The 20,970-nt window shown below is 40.2% G+C and overlaps 1 protein-coding gene across 1 annotated transcript in view; it reads right to left on the reverse strand.

Moving 5' to 3' along the window:
• Window positions 1–2,124: 2,124 nt before the first annotated feature.
• Window positions 2,125–20,970, reverse strand: part of LOC121295776 (putative bifunctional UDP-N-acetylglucosamine transferase and deubiquitinase ALG13) — a 32,216-nt gene continuing 13,370 nt past the window's right edge. The window contains exons 15-24 of the mRNA XM_041220806.1: window positions 20,393–20,540; window positions 19,484–19,610; window positions 19,016–19,051; window positions 13,713–13,768; window positions 13,410–13,481; window positions 8,296–8,443; window positions 5,551–5,685; window positions 5,062–5,102; window positions 3,985–4,168; window positions 2,125–3,650 (exon numbers count right to left, since the gene is read on the reverse strand). Of these exons, the coding sequence (XP_041076740.1) occupies window positions 3,391–3,650; window positions 3,985–4,168; window positions 5,062–5,102; window positions 5,551–5,685; window positions 8,296–8,443; window positions 13,410–13,481; window positions 13,713–13,768; window positions 19,016–19,051; window positions 19,484–19,610; window positions 20,393–20,540 (1,207 nt within the window). The 3' untranslated portion in view covers window positions 2,125–3,390. The remainder of the gene's footprint in view (window positions 3,651–3,984; window positions 4,169–5,061; window positions 5,103–5,550; window positions 5,686–8,295; window positions 8,444–13,409; window positions 13,482–13,712; window positions 13,769–19,015; window positions 19,052–19,483; window positions 19,611–20,392; window positions 20,541–20,970) is intronic.

The following is a 20,970-nucleotide window of genomic DNA, read 5'->3' on the forward strand; positions in this document are numbered from 1 at the left end:
CATACGCACAAAAAGCTCATTTCTCTCAAATGTTGTGCACAAATTTGTTTACATCCCTGTTAGTGAGCATTTCTCCTTTGCCAAGATAATCCATCCACCTGACAGGTGTGGCATATCAAGAAGCAGATTAAAAAAATAGCATGATCACTACACAGGTGCACCTTGTACAATAAAAGGCCACTCTAAAATGTGCAGTTTTGTCACACAACACAGTGCCACAGATGTCACAAGTTTTGAGGGAGCATGCAATTGGATTGGCATGTTGACTGCAGGAATGTCCACCAGAGCCGTTGCCAGAAAATTGAATGTTCATTTCTCTACCATAAGCCGCCTCCAACGTCGTTTGAGAATTTTTCAGTACGTCCAACCAGCCTCACAACCACAGACCACGTGTAACCACGCCAGCCCAGGACCTCCACATCCGGCTTCTTCACCTGAGGGATCGTCCGAGACCAGTCCCTCTGACAGCTGATGAAATTGTGGGTTTGCACAACTGAAGAACTTCTGCACAAACTGTCAGAAACCGTCTAAGGGAAGCTCATCTGCGTGCTCGTTGTCCTCACCAGGGTCTTGACCTGACTGCAGTACGGCGTTGTAACCGACTTCAGTGGGAAAATGCTCACATTCGATGGCCACTGGCATGCTGGAGAAGTGTGCTCTTTACGGATGAATCCCGGTTTCAACTGTACCGGGCAGGTGGCAGACAGCGTGTATGGCGTCGTGTGGGTGAGCGGTTTACTGATGTCAACGTTGCGAACAGAGTGCGGTGGGGTTGTGGCATGGGCAGGCATAGCCTACGGACAACAAACACAATTGCATTTTAAATCTAGGGCAATTTGAATGCACAGAGATACTGTGACGAGATCCTGAGGCCCATTGTCGTGCCATTCATCCGCCGCTATCACCTCATGTTTCAGCATGATAATGCACGGCCCCATGTCGCAAGGATCTGTACACAATTCCAGGGGGGTGCAATACACACAAACTACAAAACAGTAGCAAAGCCTCTAGTTAAGATACAGCACTTTGAAACACCACTAATATGCTAACATCTGCCAACATGCAAACATTATTGTCATTTAACACATTTTAACCCATCGACTTAATTTATTATGCTGAAACAAGAATTCTAAATATTCCTTTAAAACACAAAGAAGCGATATTCAGAAAGTCACATCTATTGTGGTTATTAAAACAGACTAAAAAGGTCACATCAGAACCAGACTACCTTCATCAAGGACAGAGCTCCAAGACACATACATTCACTGTAGTCCTACTCGCCATGCTTGGATCATATGGTTTCAGAACCGCACTTCACGAAAGTAATACCAGACACATGTACAGAAAAAGCCAAGTAAGAATAAAAGCCAGCGATATAAAAAGATGCACCATCTACAAAAAGGGTGCGCTCAAGGATTGTTATACAAAAAGTATGAGAACATACTAGAAACTAACCAGGCTTCCCATGTTTGGTGTCGTGAAAAAGCTGCATTTCTTGTTTATTAAGAGCTTGCACCGGGTCTGTCCTGTCCTTGTGTACAATATTAACTGTGCATCTAGCGGGATTCATATTGCTCTGCACTAACCTGGGATGCAGTATGATCCTCTGCCAGCACCATTCATAATCCATTATTATCCTAGACACCACACAGTTCTAGTTGGTTTTGTGTCCAACACAAAACTGTCGTACCTCAGATATAATTAAGTGATAACCAGTGTGGTAATCCCAATCATACTCCAAGTAGCAACACTTTTTAAATAGTGGGGAATCATAATGGAATATAAAATTTACATATGCCTTTCTGTGAGAAGACTTGGCTGTGCCACAAAACAAACACTCAATCTTGACATCTTGTAGTTGAAATGCCAAGGAAGCTACATGTACATTTAACAAGGAATACAAAACAGACCTTTTACTCAGCTACAACAACCTAATTGTTTGCTCAATTAGAATGCAGAGTTAACTAAGAACTGTGTAACTACTGTATACATTAAAGAACAAACAAATGAAAAATCAGCCAAAGCTTAGTGTTAATGCTTGTGTTTTAATTGAATATTTAAACTGGTTGTTTTAAAACACCAACTTTCCAACCAATTGAACAGTGACAAAACAGTGAAACTTTGAAAGCAAACTTCCTAAACAGACTAGTCAAAACACATGAACAGTAAGGAACTTCCCATTGGCTCAGAAATTGCAGAGAACCTGTGGGTGGAAATTCCAGACTTATTCACTTTGACTGAAGCTCATTATTCTCAACACATCCTTGTTAACTGGCTGTTCAGCAGGTATTAGGTTCCCACCTGGCACCCCCCGCATGCTGGGGTTCTAATACCTGCTGCACAGGATGTGAATGATTAGAGTCACGGCACTAAAAAATGGCTTCATGCCAGATGAGTTTTGGAAAGTAGTCAGCCCCCTAGACAATTCTTTATGAACAAGAGAATGCCAAGAATGAGATTTCTAGTAGTCGAGCACTTGTTGAATTTAGTTTGGTACATTTATTCCCTACTCACACAAACAGGATGCTTTAGAGCTGCTCAACCAGTCAGACAAACATAGTGAAACCAGCTGTGCACTTGACCATTACAGGTGTAAACCAAGGCTTTGCAATCTATTTCCTACCAGTATTAGCAACATTAGAACTGCCCTCTCTGTTGTATGGAAGACTTAGGATTTTTAGCTTTGCTCCTGCCTCCTCCCAATATTGTACAGCACTATGTATTTCCAGAGACTTACAATTCACATGGTTTGACGGCAGTTGAATCATAAAGTTAACACTACAATAGGTGCTTAGGCAACGGGAAGCAAAGGCATCTCCAACAAATCGTATTGTATTTAAGAAAAACCTGCTAACAGTTATTACACAAGCAAAGAACAGAGAGATTGACACAAGAGAAAGGGAGCAGTGACAATGTTGCTAGTGCAGTAAGAGAATGGGGTTCAAAGCTTTGGTTAACACTTAAATTATAGCACTGAGGTTTGCTTCAGGCAAGTTTGGAAGAACCAAAAAAAATCATGCCCAGTGCAATGCTACTCAAGGTGCTTTTGTTAGATCTATTTAAAACACCAGGACAAGAGACTCTTAATGGTGTCTAATGGCCAGCAATTCCGTGCAAATGGTCAAATGCACAAAACTCCAAAAACATTTTAATATACTTTTATATGTATGATCTCCCAGTGATAATTACATACCATTTAGAACATTAAACACTAAGAATAAACAAATCTTACATATATACAGGACTGACATAGGAAGCTGTCTCTCTGGTCTGTTCCAAACCAGGAGATGTCCCTGGGCCCTCAAACACTCTGGGACCTGAGGTTTTTCCCCCAGTGAATGAAACCCGGGAGTAACTGCCTGGGGCCCCGGAGAGTGAGGGTGGTGCCATTTACACGTTCTGGGGGATGTAGTATGCAGGAGGAGTTGGAGAGCTGACGTAGTTGACCTGGCGAACCATGGTAGGACACAACGTGCCGTGGATGCGTGGCTGGTTCACCGGTGGCCAGGGTGTTACATAGTGATATGCAGGCAACATTGGGATGCAGGGCTCATAGGTGGGAAGAGGTTGCTGGTTGAACTGCTCAGTCATGACTGGGTAGTAGACTGCCCCCCGAGACACTGGAGCAGCCTCCAAATTTGTGGCAGAACCTACAGCACAGAGGAAGAGAAAATAGCAGAGAGAGTTACAGTCTCCTTTATGTTAAAGGAGAAGACAGTTCACACACTAGAATCCCTATATAGTAGGATACAGTAGAATATACAATAGAGTTGTAACTTCACAAGAATGAGTAAAAAAAAAACATTGATCACCTCATTGTTCTTCATGTGGGGGAGGACTGGGATGACTAGGAAAAATAATTTCCGATTTATTTTCTCTGTAGTAGCAGTACAAATAGCCTCATGTATTACAAATCAACACTGCATAACTGTGCACGGACACATTATGGATTCTGCTAGACAGGTTCCGAAACATCCCACCTACCATTAGGAGGGGACTCTGGAGGGCCCCTATTGTCATTGGATCTCCCAGCATCTGTGTATTGCTGCTGGAGAGACTGCTCTGTCATAGGCTGGGCTGTGCTGAAGCCCTGGTACTGCTCTGTGGGAGACTGCTGGTACATCTGCTGCATCTGCACCATAGGGTTCCAGTAGCTCTGATGATACCACTGAGAGGCAAGCAAACAAACACCACCAAAAGAATGGCTGAAACATGCTGCCGACTGTAAATTAAACATTGACAAGTAATAGCCCATAACTGAGTGCATTCTGTATTAAACAACATTATTCAGGGATGGAAACAAGACTCCCATTGCCAGTAGTTTGATCTATTCCGAGTTTTACTATGTGTTTAATAAGACACATCCAAGCTTGTTATCAAACTCATAAAAACCTGGAATGGGTGAAACCGCTATACAACGGGAGTCTTATTTCCATCTCCATTATCCCATTCAAAAAGATGAACAGAAACAACTGTACAAAATGGAAAAGATCTTCTAGATGGAATAGGCAAAAGGCAAGTCCGATACTTTACTGTTGAACACACACCTAGATTTTAATCAGGTGAGAAATGACAGGTCTGGAGTCCATCCAAGGTTACTCTTCAAAGACTAGTTCTAACCAATGTGCATGCTCACAAAACTGAAGAGTTTACACAGCAGCATACCTACAGGCGCTCAGTGGAACCCATTACCACACGTCATACCTACAGGCGCTCAGTGGAACCCATTACCACACGTCATACCTACAGGCGCTCAGTGGAACCCATTACCACACGTCATACCTACAGGCGCTCAGTGGAACCCATTGTCACATGTCAAGAGCTTAACTAACTTTGCTGTTGATCGATGCAAGTGACATTCTCTGGAGAACCATGCAAAGCGAACACTCAGACTCGTTCACTGAAGAGCATAATGCACGTCAACATCAAAAAGGTGATTTCCATTTCCATAAACACTGAAAACTTTTCACCACTTAAAACGGCAGAGAGAGATACATTAGTCAAGACAATCAATAACACCATACTATTTGCTGAAAGCAGAACAAACAAGGTAATACATACCTGAACACCCATGTTGAAGTAATACTGGACAACCTTGTAATCTACCAAGGGAACCGGACATGTACTATTTAGAGACACTTCAAAAGCATATAGCAAGCTCAACACTTATCTGCTTAACAGTACAGTTGGGGTTGCTTTTATGAGCACCAAACCAAATAAATTAATAAATCAAAATGGGCAAAATAAACCTGTCCTTAAAAAACAGTCCTAAAGTTTTGTGATGGTGCCCTAGAACTGCTGCACAACCGCCATTTTAAAATTCTAAAAGTTCATAACCAAACTTTTTTTTTTTTTTTTTAAACTTTCCCTTAAGTTGAAAACGTATTTAAGCAGTCAATATCCCAGCCCATATAATCTGAACGTAAACGTCACTTAAGAGTAAATGGTAAAAAAATGAAATAAAAGATCAGGCTTTATAGAAAGTGCGATCGCAGTATGAATTAGTAAAGCCTTGCTACAGTCACACAGTAATGTGTGCGGTGTGCTTACCTTTCGGGAGGTCGTTCCCATTTGGATCACAGGAGTAGGGAGGTGGAGGAGGGGGGGCGTTCACAGGCTCCCCCAACTCATTCACAAACAGTGGGGCTCCCGGGGGGTACGACATGGACAGGGGGGTCAGCACAACTGCAGGGAAGCAGGAGACACTCAGGACAAGCAAATGTCTACAAGTCATTCAGTAGTTTATTTTGTATTGTTAAATAGTTCCTGGCACAGCAGACATTGCTTACTATACACTAATATCTAAGAATATCCATTTTCTAGCCTCTTAATATTACCACTAGTGTCTGTATGATTGTGTGGAAGATCTTTTGTTATTTGGCATGTTAAAACACAAAAAAAACTGCAAAAAGCTATGACATATTGGGATGTATTCAGCAGCTCTAAAGAGCAAACTATTGAAATACTACCACATTTGAGAATAAAAATAACCTGTGCTAGCCTAGTTCCCAGCTGATGATTGATCTCAAGAGCTTGTCAACAACATGGCTGGGTAACCCACTTCATGCCCTCATCACGCTTGTGTGAACAAGACATTTCCTACCCTTTGTCCCAGTAGGGAACATTAAGTACAGAAGTTATGAAAAATCAAACATCTAGACAGCGGAGGCAACTTTTTAGTGTGTTTTGGACTGTGCTGTAGAAGACCAAGAAAAGCCCACTATAAAGATTCAAACAGTGATATTTACTGGAGATCCAACACTATTTACATCAATTCAACAGACCACAGTGTTATAGGAATTATATTTCTTGAGTAATAAAAGCATTATTTTGGCATGTTGCACAACACCCAGCCTACACTGCAACTTACATGTAATTTTGTACTTGTGCAAACTGCTCTCATGTGCTAGTATCTAAAGGCATTCTGGAGGTAAACACTGAGAAACATACAATTAGCAGCGTGAATGTGCATACATATTCAATACAAATCAGCAGAGAAACATGCATTGGCCCAGTATTCCAGATGAAGCTACAGTTAGCGATGAAATCGCCATTAAAATGTATTATCTGTGCAGGTCTAGAGATTTATTTTTCCACACTAATTTTTTGATATGCCAAGCAGAATTCTGCTGTGCATTTACCAAATAAATACTTATTAATGAGCACATCAAAATCAGAAAACACATTGTATAAATCAAGTGTGTCATTGTAGCGTGCAACTGCATATAAAACTGGGTAAAATTACATTAAGTCATAAAACCAGATGGCAAACTGACACCTACACAATGATATTTGTCAGGACGCCAAACTAAACAGATCTGTAGTTTAATTGTGGAATATACTAGTACATAGTCCTCACAAAACCAAATGGATCTGACTGAGCACTTAAATACAAATTATACAACAACTGGGCACTGCTCTCCCATTCCTAGCAGTTCCCTTAAATGAAAAAGATGACACCAATTGATGACAATTGTTCTAAAACTGCTGCTTAGCGATGAAACGTTAGACATTCAAACCCTGCTCTGATGTGAAATCCTTGAGAAAGTTGTGGTCGGAACCTGTCTGTGGCCAGAAGATGCACATGATGTTCCTCAGATGGTCGGTGTGGAAGCTGGCAGGTTTATTCATGTTGTAATCTGTCATTTATTAGCGTGATCCACACAGCAGTTCTGGTAGATCCCGAGCTTGGACTTTTTGCTGAATTTTCCTCAGTTTCAACACTGACCTCATCTTGAAGAATATGCTTCTTGCTCTGTCCAGTCTGGGACACTCATTATTACCTTCAACACGCCACGACAATGCAATTAAACCCTTAATTATATCACCCCCTCCTCTTCCATCCAGAACTCCCTGTGTTTGTAGCAGGCAATGTACTTAGAATAGGACTCAATGTGTAGTTCTGACTGTGGAGTGTATTTAACTAATCTATAAAACCTGCAGCAGAACTAATTTTGGATTAAAGAGAACCTTGAAAGCCCTGTTTCATTTATTTAACAATCTGAATGTGATATTTAGATCTGCTGCTCAAATCAACTGAAAAGACCCCTACATCTCAAAAAAAAAAAAAAAAAAAAAAAAAAAAAAAAGTTATATATATATAAAATCATTATACAAAACAGTAAGGTTAGTGGAAGAATAAAAACCATATTACTAAAAAAAAAAAGATGCAACACCAACCGAGACACTTGAGAGAATAAACTTAATTTCAGACAAAATACAGTAGAAGAAACTGCCATATACTGCTGCCCAGTAGTGTATTTAATGGCATGGATCAAGGCAGAACTGCCCTGCCTCCAATTTTGATGTGTGGTAATGCTCAGTATATTCGCTTTAATTTCCTGAGGCACTGCCGCCTTTAAAAGAGTGCTTCACTAGAGGACAATAACTGGTGTTACTGAAGTTGTGCTGGGTGCCAAGTAATTTAATTTACTTCAGATAGACAATCTAAAGCAAAATGCCCAAGTTGTAATTGTGACTGATTAAGTTAATCATTGGTAAAGCTGTTTCTACATTAATGAACAATGGTTAAACTTGTTTAAATTGCCTACAGCAGTATACATCTCCTCCGGTGTTTGATATTGCACACCAAACCCTATCAAACCACCACTCACAGTAATGCTAACAGTAACTTGCAGTATCTGGTACAGAAGGCTGCCCCCACCCAGATATCTTCTGCAAGATTTGCTTCAGGCAATCAAAGTAGTCAGACCTCCAACAGGTGGCTAAACCCTGGAAATGCACAGCTCTGGATATTCCGAGTGGTCAGACTGTGGTTAACACACTCGGCATTACCTGGTCGCGTGACGGGGTGGGGGGACACAATGACTGGCTGCACGGCGGACTGGGGAGGGGCTGCAGGGGACTGGGAGCTGGCTGTGGAGTCGGAGGTGAACACGGTGGCCGAAGCAGTGTTGACACAGGACAAAGAGTTCACCAGAACCTGAAGAAAAAGGGAATCTGGTTTGCACACAACATGCAAAAGGAAAAAAGTAATTTGCCTTTAAAACATGAGTGCAATGGCACAAGATATTTATTTTATATATCAGAGGTGTGTGAGGGGCAACAAGTTTTGCAGTTATACTTTGCCCCCTGGACAAATTTGTTTTATATATTTATTTTTCCTATGTTCATTCTGTTGCTAGAAAAACAAACCTGGTACATTTCTAGAGCCATGCAAGTTTCTGAAAACTTAAAATTGCAGAAGTCTAGCACCTACACACAAACATTTTTAAAAGTGTTTACATCACACACCTATCGCTTCTGGATTGGCCAGCTGAGGGGAAAAAAAAAAAAAAAAAAAAACAACCACCTGACCACCTATTAGTTTCAAAGAAACCCAGAAATGGCTGCCAAGAGCATCCCTGGCAAGGCACAGACTAATCTTTTAAACTTAAGGCATTACTTGTGTTTTTGGTAATTACACTGCTTTCTTAATACATAAACCTGGCATGTAAATGTAACAAAGTAAAAATAAAAAAACACACCTCACTTTTACCAAGGTACTGGTGGATTAGAAAAAATATACTACTTTATCATTAAAATTATTTCTGAGTCTTTGATCAAGTGTGTTGTTGGGATATTTAAAAATCTAGTTTGCCTGTTGTTCGCGGTATGATTATCAGTTTGCCATTTACATATTCACAATTTTTAAAACGATTATATATATATATATATAATTTTTTTTTTTTTTTTTTTTTTTTTTTAGGATTTGAACATTTGCAATATTAGTTACTTATTGGACATGCACAATCCATTGATTTGTGAAACTTAAAACATGAAGATTGACAAATATGTTTATAATGATAGAAATTAAAAGATATATAGTAATATATATATATATATATATATATATATATATATATATATATATATATATATATATATATATATATATATATATGTACATCTCATGGCAATATGTTTTATATATTAAATCATATATGTATTTATTGTCAGTGAGAGCAGTAGGGAAAGAATGTTGCGCACACACACAGATACACATATAAGCCACCAGGGTATGAAACCAGGATCGCCCTGCTGCCAGTTTTACAGTTAGCTTAAACATTGTCTTTGCAGAATTTGATTAATCTTACTGTAAATATTGCATGCATTTTGGTAGAAAAACTGTAAAAAAAAAATGCAGAGAGATTTGACAGACGGATTGTCCTTTAAAAATCTGGGCTCCAGCAGTTACAAAATTGAAAGATCAAGCCAGAATTCCAAAGCAGCAGGAATAGTCGGCAACGATTTCATATCTGTGATGCGACAAAACACCTGTAAATCATGAGTTGGATTCAGCTTATAGAGAAAGAGTGGAAAAAAAACAGGCACAAGCTACTTATATATTTGAATAACTCAAAGAATTGCTTACAGCATTACAGTTGTACTCTTTGTGTTACTTAAATGTACTAGCACACGTGTTCCAAACTGCAGTGAAAGGAACATTTCTTTAAAGTAGGGTATATATTTGTTGGTGTGGTCACAAAATTTTTGTTTAAGAATTTAATGAACCCGTTTAGCTACAAGGCTAGATCCACCCCTGTTAATCACTAATTGATTGATGGTGTTCACTGTTAAACAAAACCAAAATCATACAAGTTATATACTATGTTATGTGCAAGAAGGAGGGGAAAATATATTACACACACAGTACCAGTCAAAAGTTTGAGTACTTCTGCTTGAAACCAGATTTTTCATGATTATCTATAATTTTAACTGTATAAACTTGTCTATAAACAATGTAAATCTTGTCAATTTCAATGAAATGGTCACCCAAAGCAAGGGGATTCCAGTCTGAAGCCCAAGTCAGTTAAAAGTCTGAAATGTGTATAACACGGTGTTAGAACACTGGCCAAAGTATAAAAGCATCTTTGTTAGATGTTCTCCGAGTTAACTAGAATGTTACCTAATTAACCTTTTGTCACCAATTATTGTTAACAGGTGAGGGTCCATGATTACTATAAAATATAGGTAGCATAGGCACAAGTTTGTCATTCCTGAATGCAAGGGAGCAGAAAATGACAAAATACACCCAGTTGAGCAAAGAAAAAATTACTTTATGTAATTACTTTAGAAATGAAGGTTTAAGCCAAATCACAAGAACTTTGCAAGTGTCTGTAACTGCTGTGGCCAAGACTAAACGATTTGAAGAAACTGGCAGTCATGAGGACTGAACAAGGTCAGGCAGGCCAAGGGTGACCTCAGAATCAGAGAACAAGTTCATTCGATTCACAAGTCTGCGAAACTGGCGATTAACTCCCCCTGAAATACAAGCTTAGCTAAATGCTACTAGTACAGGTGTTTGAACATCAACTGTTCAGAGATTGCGTGTAGCTGGCCTAACTGGAAGAATTGCTGCAAAGAAACCATTGTTAAGAGTGCAGAATAAGAGGAAGAGACTTGCCTGGGTCAAAAAACCCAGAAAATTGATGTTTGAGGAATGGAAGTCGGTCTTATGGATCGATGAGTCAATTTCAAATATTTGGGTCCAACCGCCGAGTATTTGTAAGATGAAGTGAGGGTGAGCACATGAGTTCTGCATGTGTGGTTCCCACTGTCAAGCATGGAGGAGGCAGTGTCATGGTCTGGTGTTGCTTTGCTGGTGATCTTTACCAAGTCCATGGCAAGCTCAACCAGCATGGCTATCATAGCATACTTCATAGGCATGCCATTCCATCAGGATTATGGCCAGTTGGGCACTCCTTCATTCTTCAGCAAGATAACACACCTCAGAGTTGTGCAAGAACTCTCTGGTGAAGAAGGAAAGTGAAGGACAACTCAATCTACTGACCTGGCCTGCCCAGTATCCATATCTCAATCCCATATAACTTGTATGGGATGAACTGGACAGAAGAGTCAAAGCAAAGCTACCCACAAGTGCCCTATATCTCTGGGAATTGGTGCAGAAGAGCTGGGAAGACATGTCGGGTGATTTCCTGCTGAAACTTGTTAACAGAATGTCTCGTGTTTGTAAGGCTGTTATTAAGGCAAAGGGTGACTATTTTAAGGAATCCGATTTGGAGACAATTTTAAAATTTTCTTCAACATTTCTTTGATACTCCTTATGTTTTGTATATTGTGACATGAGTTTTCATTTTCAAGTATTTACCGAAACGTATACAACGTAAAACATTGTCAATTATGAAAAAAACCTAGTTTCCAGCAAGTGTACTTAAACTTTTGACTGGTACTGATATACAGTGCCTTGCAAAAGTATTCAGACCCCTGACCAATTCTCTCATATTACCGTTCTGTTTGATATTTTATTTTAAAACACTGAAACTCAGAATCAATTATTGTAAGGTGACATTGGTTTTATGTTGGGAAATATTTAAGAAAAATAAAAAACTGAACTATCTTGCTTGCATAAGTATTCAACCCCTGTGCTGTGGAAGCTCCCAGTTTGCATCGACGAAAGAAATTGCCCTAATGAGGACACAATTACCTTACCATTGGCCTCCACCTGTGAACCATTAAAGTTACTATCACGTTTTCTAGATAAAAACCCCACTGTTGAAGGATCACTGGTAAGGCTGTAAATCTGAAGGAAAATGAAGACCAAAGAGCATTCTACAGAAGTTAGAGATACAGTAATACAAATGCATAGATTAGGGAAAGGGTACAAAATAATATCCAAGTGTTTGGATAGCCCAGTGAGCACAGCTGGATCAATAATCAGGAAGTGGAAGCTGCATCACACCACCCAGGCACTGCCAAGAAAAGACCATCCCTCAAAACTCAGCACTCAAACTAGAAGGAGACTTGAGAGAAGCCACATAGAGGCCAACAATCACTTTGAAGGAGCTACAGAGTTCAATGGCTGGGAGTGGAGTAATGGTGCACCAGTCAACCATATCAAGAGCTCTGCATAACACTGGACTGTATGGGAGGGTGGCAAGAAAGAAGCCGTTACTCAAAAAGTACCATCTGAAAGCACATCTGGAGTTTGCCAGAAAGCATGAGAGTGACCCAGCTGCAATGTGGAAAAAGGTTTTGTGGTCAGATGAGACCAAGATAGAGCTTTTTGGCCAAAACTCAAAGTGCTGTGTGTGGCGTAAACCTAACACTGCCCATGCCTCAAGACACACCATCCCTACAGTGAAGTATGGTGGTGGCAGCATCATGCTGTGGGAATGCTTCTCATCAGCAGGGACTGGGCATCTTGTTACAACTGAAGGAATAATGGATGGAGCAAAATACAGGAAAATACTGCAAGAGAATCTGCTTCAGTCTGCTAAAAAACTGAAGCTTGGGAGGAAATTCACCTTTCAGCAGGACAATGATCCCAAGCACAAGGCCAAAGCAACATTGGAGTGGCTCAAGAACAAAAAGGTGAATGTCCTACAGTGGCCCAGCCAAAGTCCTGATCTCAATCCAATTGAGAATCTGTGGCACTATTTGAAAATTGCAGTCCACAAGCGTCGTCCAACCAACCTGAACAACCTGGAGCAAATCTGCCAAGAAGAATGGGCCAAAATCACTCCTACACTGTATGCAAAGCTGGTACATACTTACCCCAAAAGACTTAAAGCTATTATTGCAGGGAAAGGTGGCTCTACCAAATATTAATGTGTGGGGGTTGAATACTTATGCAAGCAAGATATTTCAGTTTTTTATTTTTCTTAAATTATTTCCCAACATAAAACCAATGTCACCTTACAATAATTGATTTTGAGTTTCAGTATTTTAAAATAAAATATCAAACCGAATGAAATTTCAATGTACCACTTGTAATTCAGTAATATGAGAGAATTGGTCAGGGGTCTGAATACTTTTGCAAGGCACTGTATATAATTTTTCTAGCATTTTGTCCCTTGGACAAGATTTTTATATATAAAAAGAAATCTCTTGTCCAAGGGACAAAACGCTAGACAGTTATGTCAAACCTCAAATAATTGGAGCGTTACCTGCTGGGAGTAACTGTAAGTGGCAATGCCATCTTGCGGTGATCCAGCACGAGTCCCCCCTTCCTGAATGGACTACAAGATTCCAGGTCCAACATTTACATCAAACACAAGAAAAACTACATCAATGCAGGGACTATGGGAGGCTATAAAAAACACAATTTCTGTAATTACACCAGTTTCATGTTTTAATTTTCACTCTTACATTTTCATTTTAAAACAGGGATATATAACAAAATAAAAGGGATATTTTCAACACCATTTAAAGGGGAAGTGCCAAATGCCAGCCTGCGATACCAGTCTTACCAGATCAGTGGTGGACTCCGCAGCAGCATACACACACGGACTCCGGAATCCAGCCTCTGCAATAAAGCACAATGCTCTCCTTAATAACCATGGATCCAGGTTCCCTCACTTCTCCTTGGATTATGTGTTTGTGGCATTTATTTCATGTTTACGCTTGTGTAAGGTGCTGGATTGTCCTCTACTGCCCACCCATCTCTCATGAATGCTCAAGACCGTCTCTACAAAAACCAAGTTTCAGTTGACTTCAATGGATTTCAGAAAAAGATAAATAAACTAACAGTTCTAGTATAATGGTGATAATGACATTGCTGTGGTGGGACTCCCTCAAATAATGAGAACTTCACTCAGAATGGTTTTGTTAGCAATATTGCACACTGTATAGCCATGTGTCAACAGAGGTGCAGGCAGACTGAACTTCTACTAAAACAGGGTGGAAATACTGTTCCCATTGACAGTCCACTGATATTCTGAACGAGACATTTCAATTTGAGCTAAATAGACAAAGCTCAAATCAGAAAATGACTTCAACATTTGTATTTGAAAAGAAGATGCACACCTGACAGGAGTTTTAACATACAGGTGAACAGCAGACCCTGCACGATTTAGCAGCTGAAAGCACTTAGGAAAACTACAATCTAGCTCATTAGATTCCAGTTAGTGTGGTGGAAACCCATTGCTGTGCCAGATCTTGCCTGTTCACCATGCAGCACAAAGATATTTGTGCTCCAACATCAAATCTGCAGGGTAATTGACAGCTAACAGAACAGCTGGGAGGTGGCAGCAGCAACTTTCATCTATTTAAACACGATAACATGCCTGTGCTGCAAACACAGTGAAGATCAGGCAGATAATCTGATATATAGGAACAATCGTTACAAAACCGCATGAGTAATGATGCCTCCATGCGTGCTGTGGGGGGTGTGGCTGCCTCACACTGCAGCTCGTTCTAAACATTTTCAGGCCTAATCCACAAATCTGCTGTTAAATAATTGTACCGACAACATTAAACAGTGCAGGATGTGGTAATCTATCCGCTGACAAATTCATTTGAAATGGAACAAGACAGCATTGCTTTTTAATCAAATGCTGAATCCGAGGCCGAATGAAGTTTCACAGGAAATCAAGTGAAATTAAAACATCGCTGTTTAACTGCAATGAAAATGAAAAGCGCAGAAATAGCTATCTGTTGCCACATGAACTCCTAATTAAGACACAGAGTTTCTAGGTTAAGTGTTTTTTTTATTTTTTATTTCATGACAGCATTTCTAGTTTAGATCGTGCACAGCCACAGTACTAGTGTCATGAACCTGTACAATATGCTTTTCTCAATGTCCCCTTTAACATTCTGGCATCTGTATTTTAAACACATTTAGCTGATCTATATTTAAGGATGTGGGTTAACAAAATCCTGCAGAGCAGTGTTCATAAAACTGCAGCCCGCACCATGACCTGCACCTTGCCGCCTCCTCATGTTAGACCGTGGAGGGTGTTAGACTGTGGGTACAGAGTTTGGTGAAAGAATGACGAAAAGAGATTGCCAGTGAGAGAAAGTAGCAAAGATGCAGGGTTGAAGATGTTAAAGTGGATAGACAATGAGGGGGGCAGGCAGCATACTCTGGTGTGATTTGTAATCGCAAACAGCTACAGTATGACAACTGGACAGGATTAAGGGGACCAACACAGCATGCATAACAAACATGACCAAAGTGCAAGGGTGGAAAAATAAATAAAACCAAGTTGAAAAAAAAAAGCAATAACAACATCATCTTAATATTCTGAAGGATTACACTGAAATATACAAACTGCCAGGATTAATGGCAGATGCCAATTTATTCTTCACACCACATTACCTCTGAGCATATTAAATAAACAGCAGCAAAAATATGGAAGACAAAAAGATCCGTCACAAGATCCCCATCAAGGCCAGCTACACACAGTGAATTCTTGTTAATATGAACTCTGATTAGACAAATTTCCTTTTTCTACAAGGTCCTGGCAATTTAGCAGTGGTTTATTGTAAATTACTTCTTGTACAAATTCACTTAGCACAAATTTCCTGTTAGTACAAATTATTTTGGAGCCCTCCCAGGGAAGAAATGTGAATGAAATCACACGACCCAGTTTGATCGCCTGAGTGTAAAGGATAGTGGGAAATGCATTAACTTGAATCCACATTAGCATCTCTGTACTATATTTTAATGTTGTTTAGGGACAAGAAAATGGTACAACATAAAGAAAGAATGCTGCAGATTTCAATATTCCTATGAACACCATCATCTAAAAAAACAGGATACAATAATGCAGGATTATGTGGATGCAAGTCGTCAGGTTTTCTGATTTGCTCAATACTATGATGTCGAGGACACTTTGCTTTTGTGGTTTAAAAATGTCTGTGTTCAGAATAGGACATGCAGGTTTCAAATGCAGTTCAACAAGTCTGCATAGAATTTCCCCATTTAAAGTCTGTTTTTATGAAGTATATCCTTGCTGCTGCCTCAGGTATGAAACAAGCCTTCTCCATCTATAATTTTGTGGTGGCTGTTTATTTCAACTTGAATGGAAAATGTTACATTTGGCACTAATCTATGTCGATGACACACTTGCTGATCCAGAATCACGCACAGGAATGCATATATTATGTTATTATTCAAGTAAGCTGTGATATCACCATGTAACAATTTTTTTTTTTTTTTTTTTTTGGTTACTGGGCAGTAAGTGTTATTTCCTAATTGCTTATGCCTCAAAAGTATAGAAAATGGCTATTCCCCACAAACTTTGCTTTTGTGACCAGGACAGTGACATTTTGAAATGTACCTATTTTCCAGAACATTCTAGATAGATTCAGTGCCGAGTAAACTTGGAGTAACTTCTAGAACTTTCCAGTAATATAAATAGTAGTATAAATACAGGGGCCTTAAGCCCACCAGTTCAGTTTAGTTCCAGCTGCCTAAGTGGATACATATCTGCATTTTTCTGAGATGGCATCAAGAGGCTGCAAGCATCCGGCAGGCGCATTTTGCTATGTCTGCGGCCAATTTATCAAGACAAGAGTGAAAAAGTACTCCGTGGAAGCATCCGCTAAGATGTGCGAGGCCTACAAGGCATATTTCGGCATGCCTGTCGGGGATCAAGACAAACCCTGGGCACCTCATTTCACCTGCGAGCACTGCAGAAAAACTCTGGAAGGTAAGATGGACAATTATTGCTCGGAATTTTATGTTATAAAATTTGTTAATTTTTTAAATTGTAAAAGTTTTTAATTAAAATGTTTTACAATTTTCAATGTTATTGAAAAAATATATCATATATATGAAAAATGTTGCAAGAATCTTACACATTAGTCATGGGTGAAATAAATGTATTTTTGTAGGATGGTACAGAGGGGAAAAGCGAGCCATGAAGTTTGCGATCCCAAGAATTTGGCAGGAACCCACTGACCACTCAAGCAACTGCTACTTCTGCACGGTGGAAACGTCAGACTGGCAAGAATGCACCTGCGAGAGCAGCAAGTCAGAGAGCGAGGAAGACGTTGTAGATCCAGATGACAATTTCAGAGGTGGAGCTGAGGAGAGAAACCCATACTACCCCAACCAAAAGGACCTCAACGACTTGATTAGAGATCTTGGTCTCACCAAGTCCAATGCCGAGCTTTTGACGTCTAGGCTCAAGCAGTGGAACTTGTTGGATGAAAGTGTGCAAGTCGCAGATCAGAGGAAGCGTCACCAACCTTTTTCCAGCTTCTTCACCCATCAAGATGGGCTCTGCTCCTGCCACAATGTGACCAGTCTGTTCGAGGCAATCAGAATCGCCTGTAACCAGAATGAGTGGCGCCTCTTCGTTGACAGCTCATCCAGGAGCCTTAAAGCCGTGCTGCTCCATAATGGTAACAAGTACCCATCTCTTCCCCTGGCTCACTCGGTGCACCTCAAAGAGGATTACAACAGCATCAAGACCTTGCTGGACGCCTTGAAGTATGATGAGTACGGCTGGGAGGTCATAGGAGACTTCAAAATGGTGGCATTCCTGATGGGTCTCCAAGGCGGTTTTACCAAGTTTCCCTGCTATCTTTGCCTTTGGGACAGCAGGGACACCAAGGCGCACTACCACAGGCAGGACTGGCCACAGCAGACCGAGTTCTCTGTGGGGAGGAACAACGTCAAGTGGGAGCCACTGGTGGACCCCCAGAAGGTGCTGATGCCACCACTGCACATCAAATTGGGCCTTATGAACAATTTGTCAGAGCTCTAGATAAGGAGTCGACAGCCTTCAAGTACCTTCAAGACTTCTTCCCTAAGCTGTCTGAGGCAAAGGTCAAAGCCGGTGTCTTCATCGGACCACAGATAAAGAAGATCCTGGAGTGCAATGAATTCCCCAAGAAGCTAACTACTAAGGAGAAAGCGGCTTGGAACAGCTTTGTTGCAGTGGTTCGGGGCTTCCTGGGCAATCACAAGGCCAAAAACTATGTGGAGCTGGTTGAGACTCTGGTGAAGAACTACGGCACAATGGGCTGTAGGATGTCCCTCAAAGTCCATATCCTTGATGCTCATCTTGATAAATTCAAGAACAACATGGGAGCGTGCTCTGAGGAGCAAGGCGAGTGCTTCCACCAGGATATACTGGACTTTGAACGCCGCTACCAAGGACAGTATAACGAGAACATGATGGGAGACTAAATTTGGGGGCTGATTCGTGAAAGTGATTTACAGTATAATCGTAAATCTCGAAAAACTACTCACTTCTAAATCTTTTGTAGTCATTTTTGTATTACTTTAGTATAAATACATGTTAATTTGGATTCATATGTTGTTTTTTTCTGACTATTTTCTGACAATTCGCCCGTTTTCTCACTGGAAATAGGTAAATTTCAAAATATCACTGTCTTGGTCACAAAAGCAAAGTTTGTGGGGAATAATAGCCATTTTCTTTACTTTTGAGGCATAAGCAATTAGGAAATAACACTTACTACCCAGGAACAAACACTGTGTTACATAGTGTATTCAGGAGATAGGAGTTTCTAAAGATATATTAATATCCAAGGAAAAGCGAAGTAAAACATCACCACCACACAGGTTGTAGTAAGAATCAATGGTGGGAGAAAGGACAGCATGTTTTAAACCAGGGCAAATAAATTCTACACACTGATTTAAACAAAATCCAAGAAAACCGCTTATGTCCCCCTATTTAAAATAAGTGATCTGGCAACACTGGAAAACTGCCATTCGATCAGTTCTCTATAGCTGTTGAGCAATTTCAACATTGCTGTCGTCCTACCACCTTGTTCAAACAAGACACTGTGTACTGACCTGGATCAGGGTAAATATAATCCTCAGGATATTCCCCTAAAAGGACAGAAATAAATAAATAAAATCAACAGCTCAAGCCATCACCATTTTTGGTTTGATATTTGTTGTCAGAAATCACTCAGGATGTGGAACACAGGTGAAAGCACTATTGTATGGGTGTACTGTTCCAAACAAGATAAGCGAATGGGCCTGTATCGAGGACTATCAAAAGATGAATCTATTAGAAATCCACCTACCATACAAGGTGTTTATATGGTATTTTAACAATTTGACTTCTACAACTTACCATGCTGTTGTAAAGCAATGCAAACTTAAACATCTTAGACTCTGACACAGGCTTAAATATGAAACCAAATGAACTGCATCTTTCACACAAAACATTTAATCCCCAAGTAAAAGCCCAGGCATCTTTTTGCTGGACTATACAGAATGTTAACAGAATAACTCGGTAAAAGGTATCCTGCTCACCGTTGTTGCTCAGTTCATCCACATCCTCCTCGGATGAAGCCATGGCCTGTTTTCCAGAGGAGCTTGGTTCCCTTCTCAACCAGAAGGTGGCAGGAGGGGGGACAAGTGGAGTTGAAACTCCTTGTCCCTGAGAAATTACAAATATAGCCATCTCATGAACACGTTTTTAAAAACAGACAGCACACATGCAGTATGTGCTCTTTTGAATACATTGTTGGAGCAAAGCTCAAATCCTATCCCAGTGAAGACAACCTAATAGTGCACAGGTTTGTTTTGGTGGGCCACACTCACTTGGTTGACCTATTAAAATAACATATAACAGACCCTGTACTGATGCAATACTGCTATCTACAATTTATTTGAGTCGGATGGCTTGCATTGGATGGCAGGGACGCCACGTTAAAATGAGCCATGCTGTTAAATTATTTACAGTATGCAACAATATAGCATGGGGTGCTATGTGATGCAAGCTGATTTTCACCCGCTCAAGATCAAAGCGGACAGTAAGCCTGCTTGTGGGGAAGCCTTCCCCTGACCTCTGAAGAATAGGTATTGGCTTGTATCGTTCAGCATCCTATATGATGCTCTATATACTGCAAAGAATTCAGGAAAAGATTACAAGGACAAACTCATTATTCCAGTATAGTTGTGCAAAGCATGGTGTTATCTGGCTACTTTCAGGGATATAATGTTTTATTGCCTGAGAAAGTGTCAATAAAACTGACCTCATTTGACTTGGTGCAAGCAGGAGTTATCTGGTCCAAATGTTTTATTTCTGTGTCTAATATTATTGGGCTCAATAAAGAAAACCTGTTCTATTCTTGCTGTGTGTGCTCCTCCACAGAGAAAAATATATAGAATACAGTTTCCTTGCAATACTTCAAACTAAAAGCATGCAGGGGAACTTACTGGCAGGGGTGGGAAGGCAGTCTCGTCCCCCTCCTCTAGCTCATAGAAGGCGACGGTCCCATCCATGCCCTGTGGCTCCTCCCCATTGTCGGGTACAAAGGTCAATTGGCACTCTTTATTCACGCAGGGCATCTGCTGGCGACTCCGACTATGGGAACTCCAGGAATACGGACCCTTAACATGAAGTGGCTCAGGCACACCTTTCAACCCAATGCTGTGTAGCCAGTGCAGCATGAATGGTCAAAAGACTAAATTCAAGCTCATCTTTCACATCTAGAACTGCTCAAATCAAATTCAGTAAAAATGTCCAGCTTACAATGTTAAATAAAACAAAAGCTAAAAATATAAAACGGTGTGCTCTTAAAACCAAAAATAAAGCCAAAACAAACACAAAATAGTCAATTCTCATCAAGACAAACTCGGATTTAGACAATTTCTTGAACCAGCCAAATTAAGCATCCACTTAACACTAATTTCCTGTTTCTGCAAATTATTTCGAAGCCCCCTCCCCAGAGAAGAAATTTGAATAAAGCAAATTGCTCCAGTTCAAACAGCGTAAATAACATTGGGAAATATAT

This window comes from Polyodon spathula, chromosome 20, assembly GCF_017654505.1.
Source record: "Polyodon spathula isolate WHYD16114869_AA chromosome 20, ASM1765450v1, whole genome shotgun sequence".
NCBI classification, from domain to species: Eukaryota; Metazoa; Chordata; class Actinopteri; order Acipenseriformes; family Polyodontidae; genus Polyodon; species Polyodon spathula.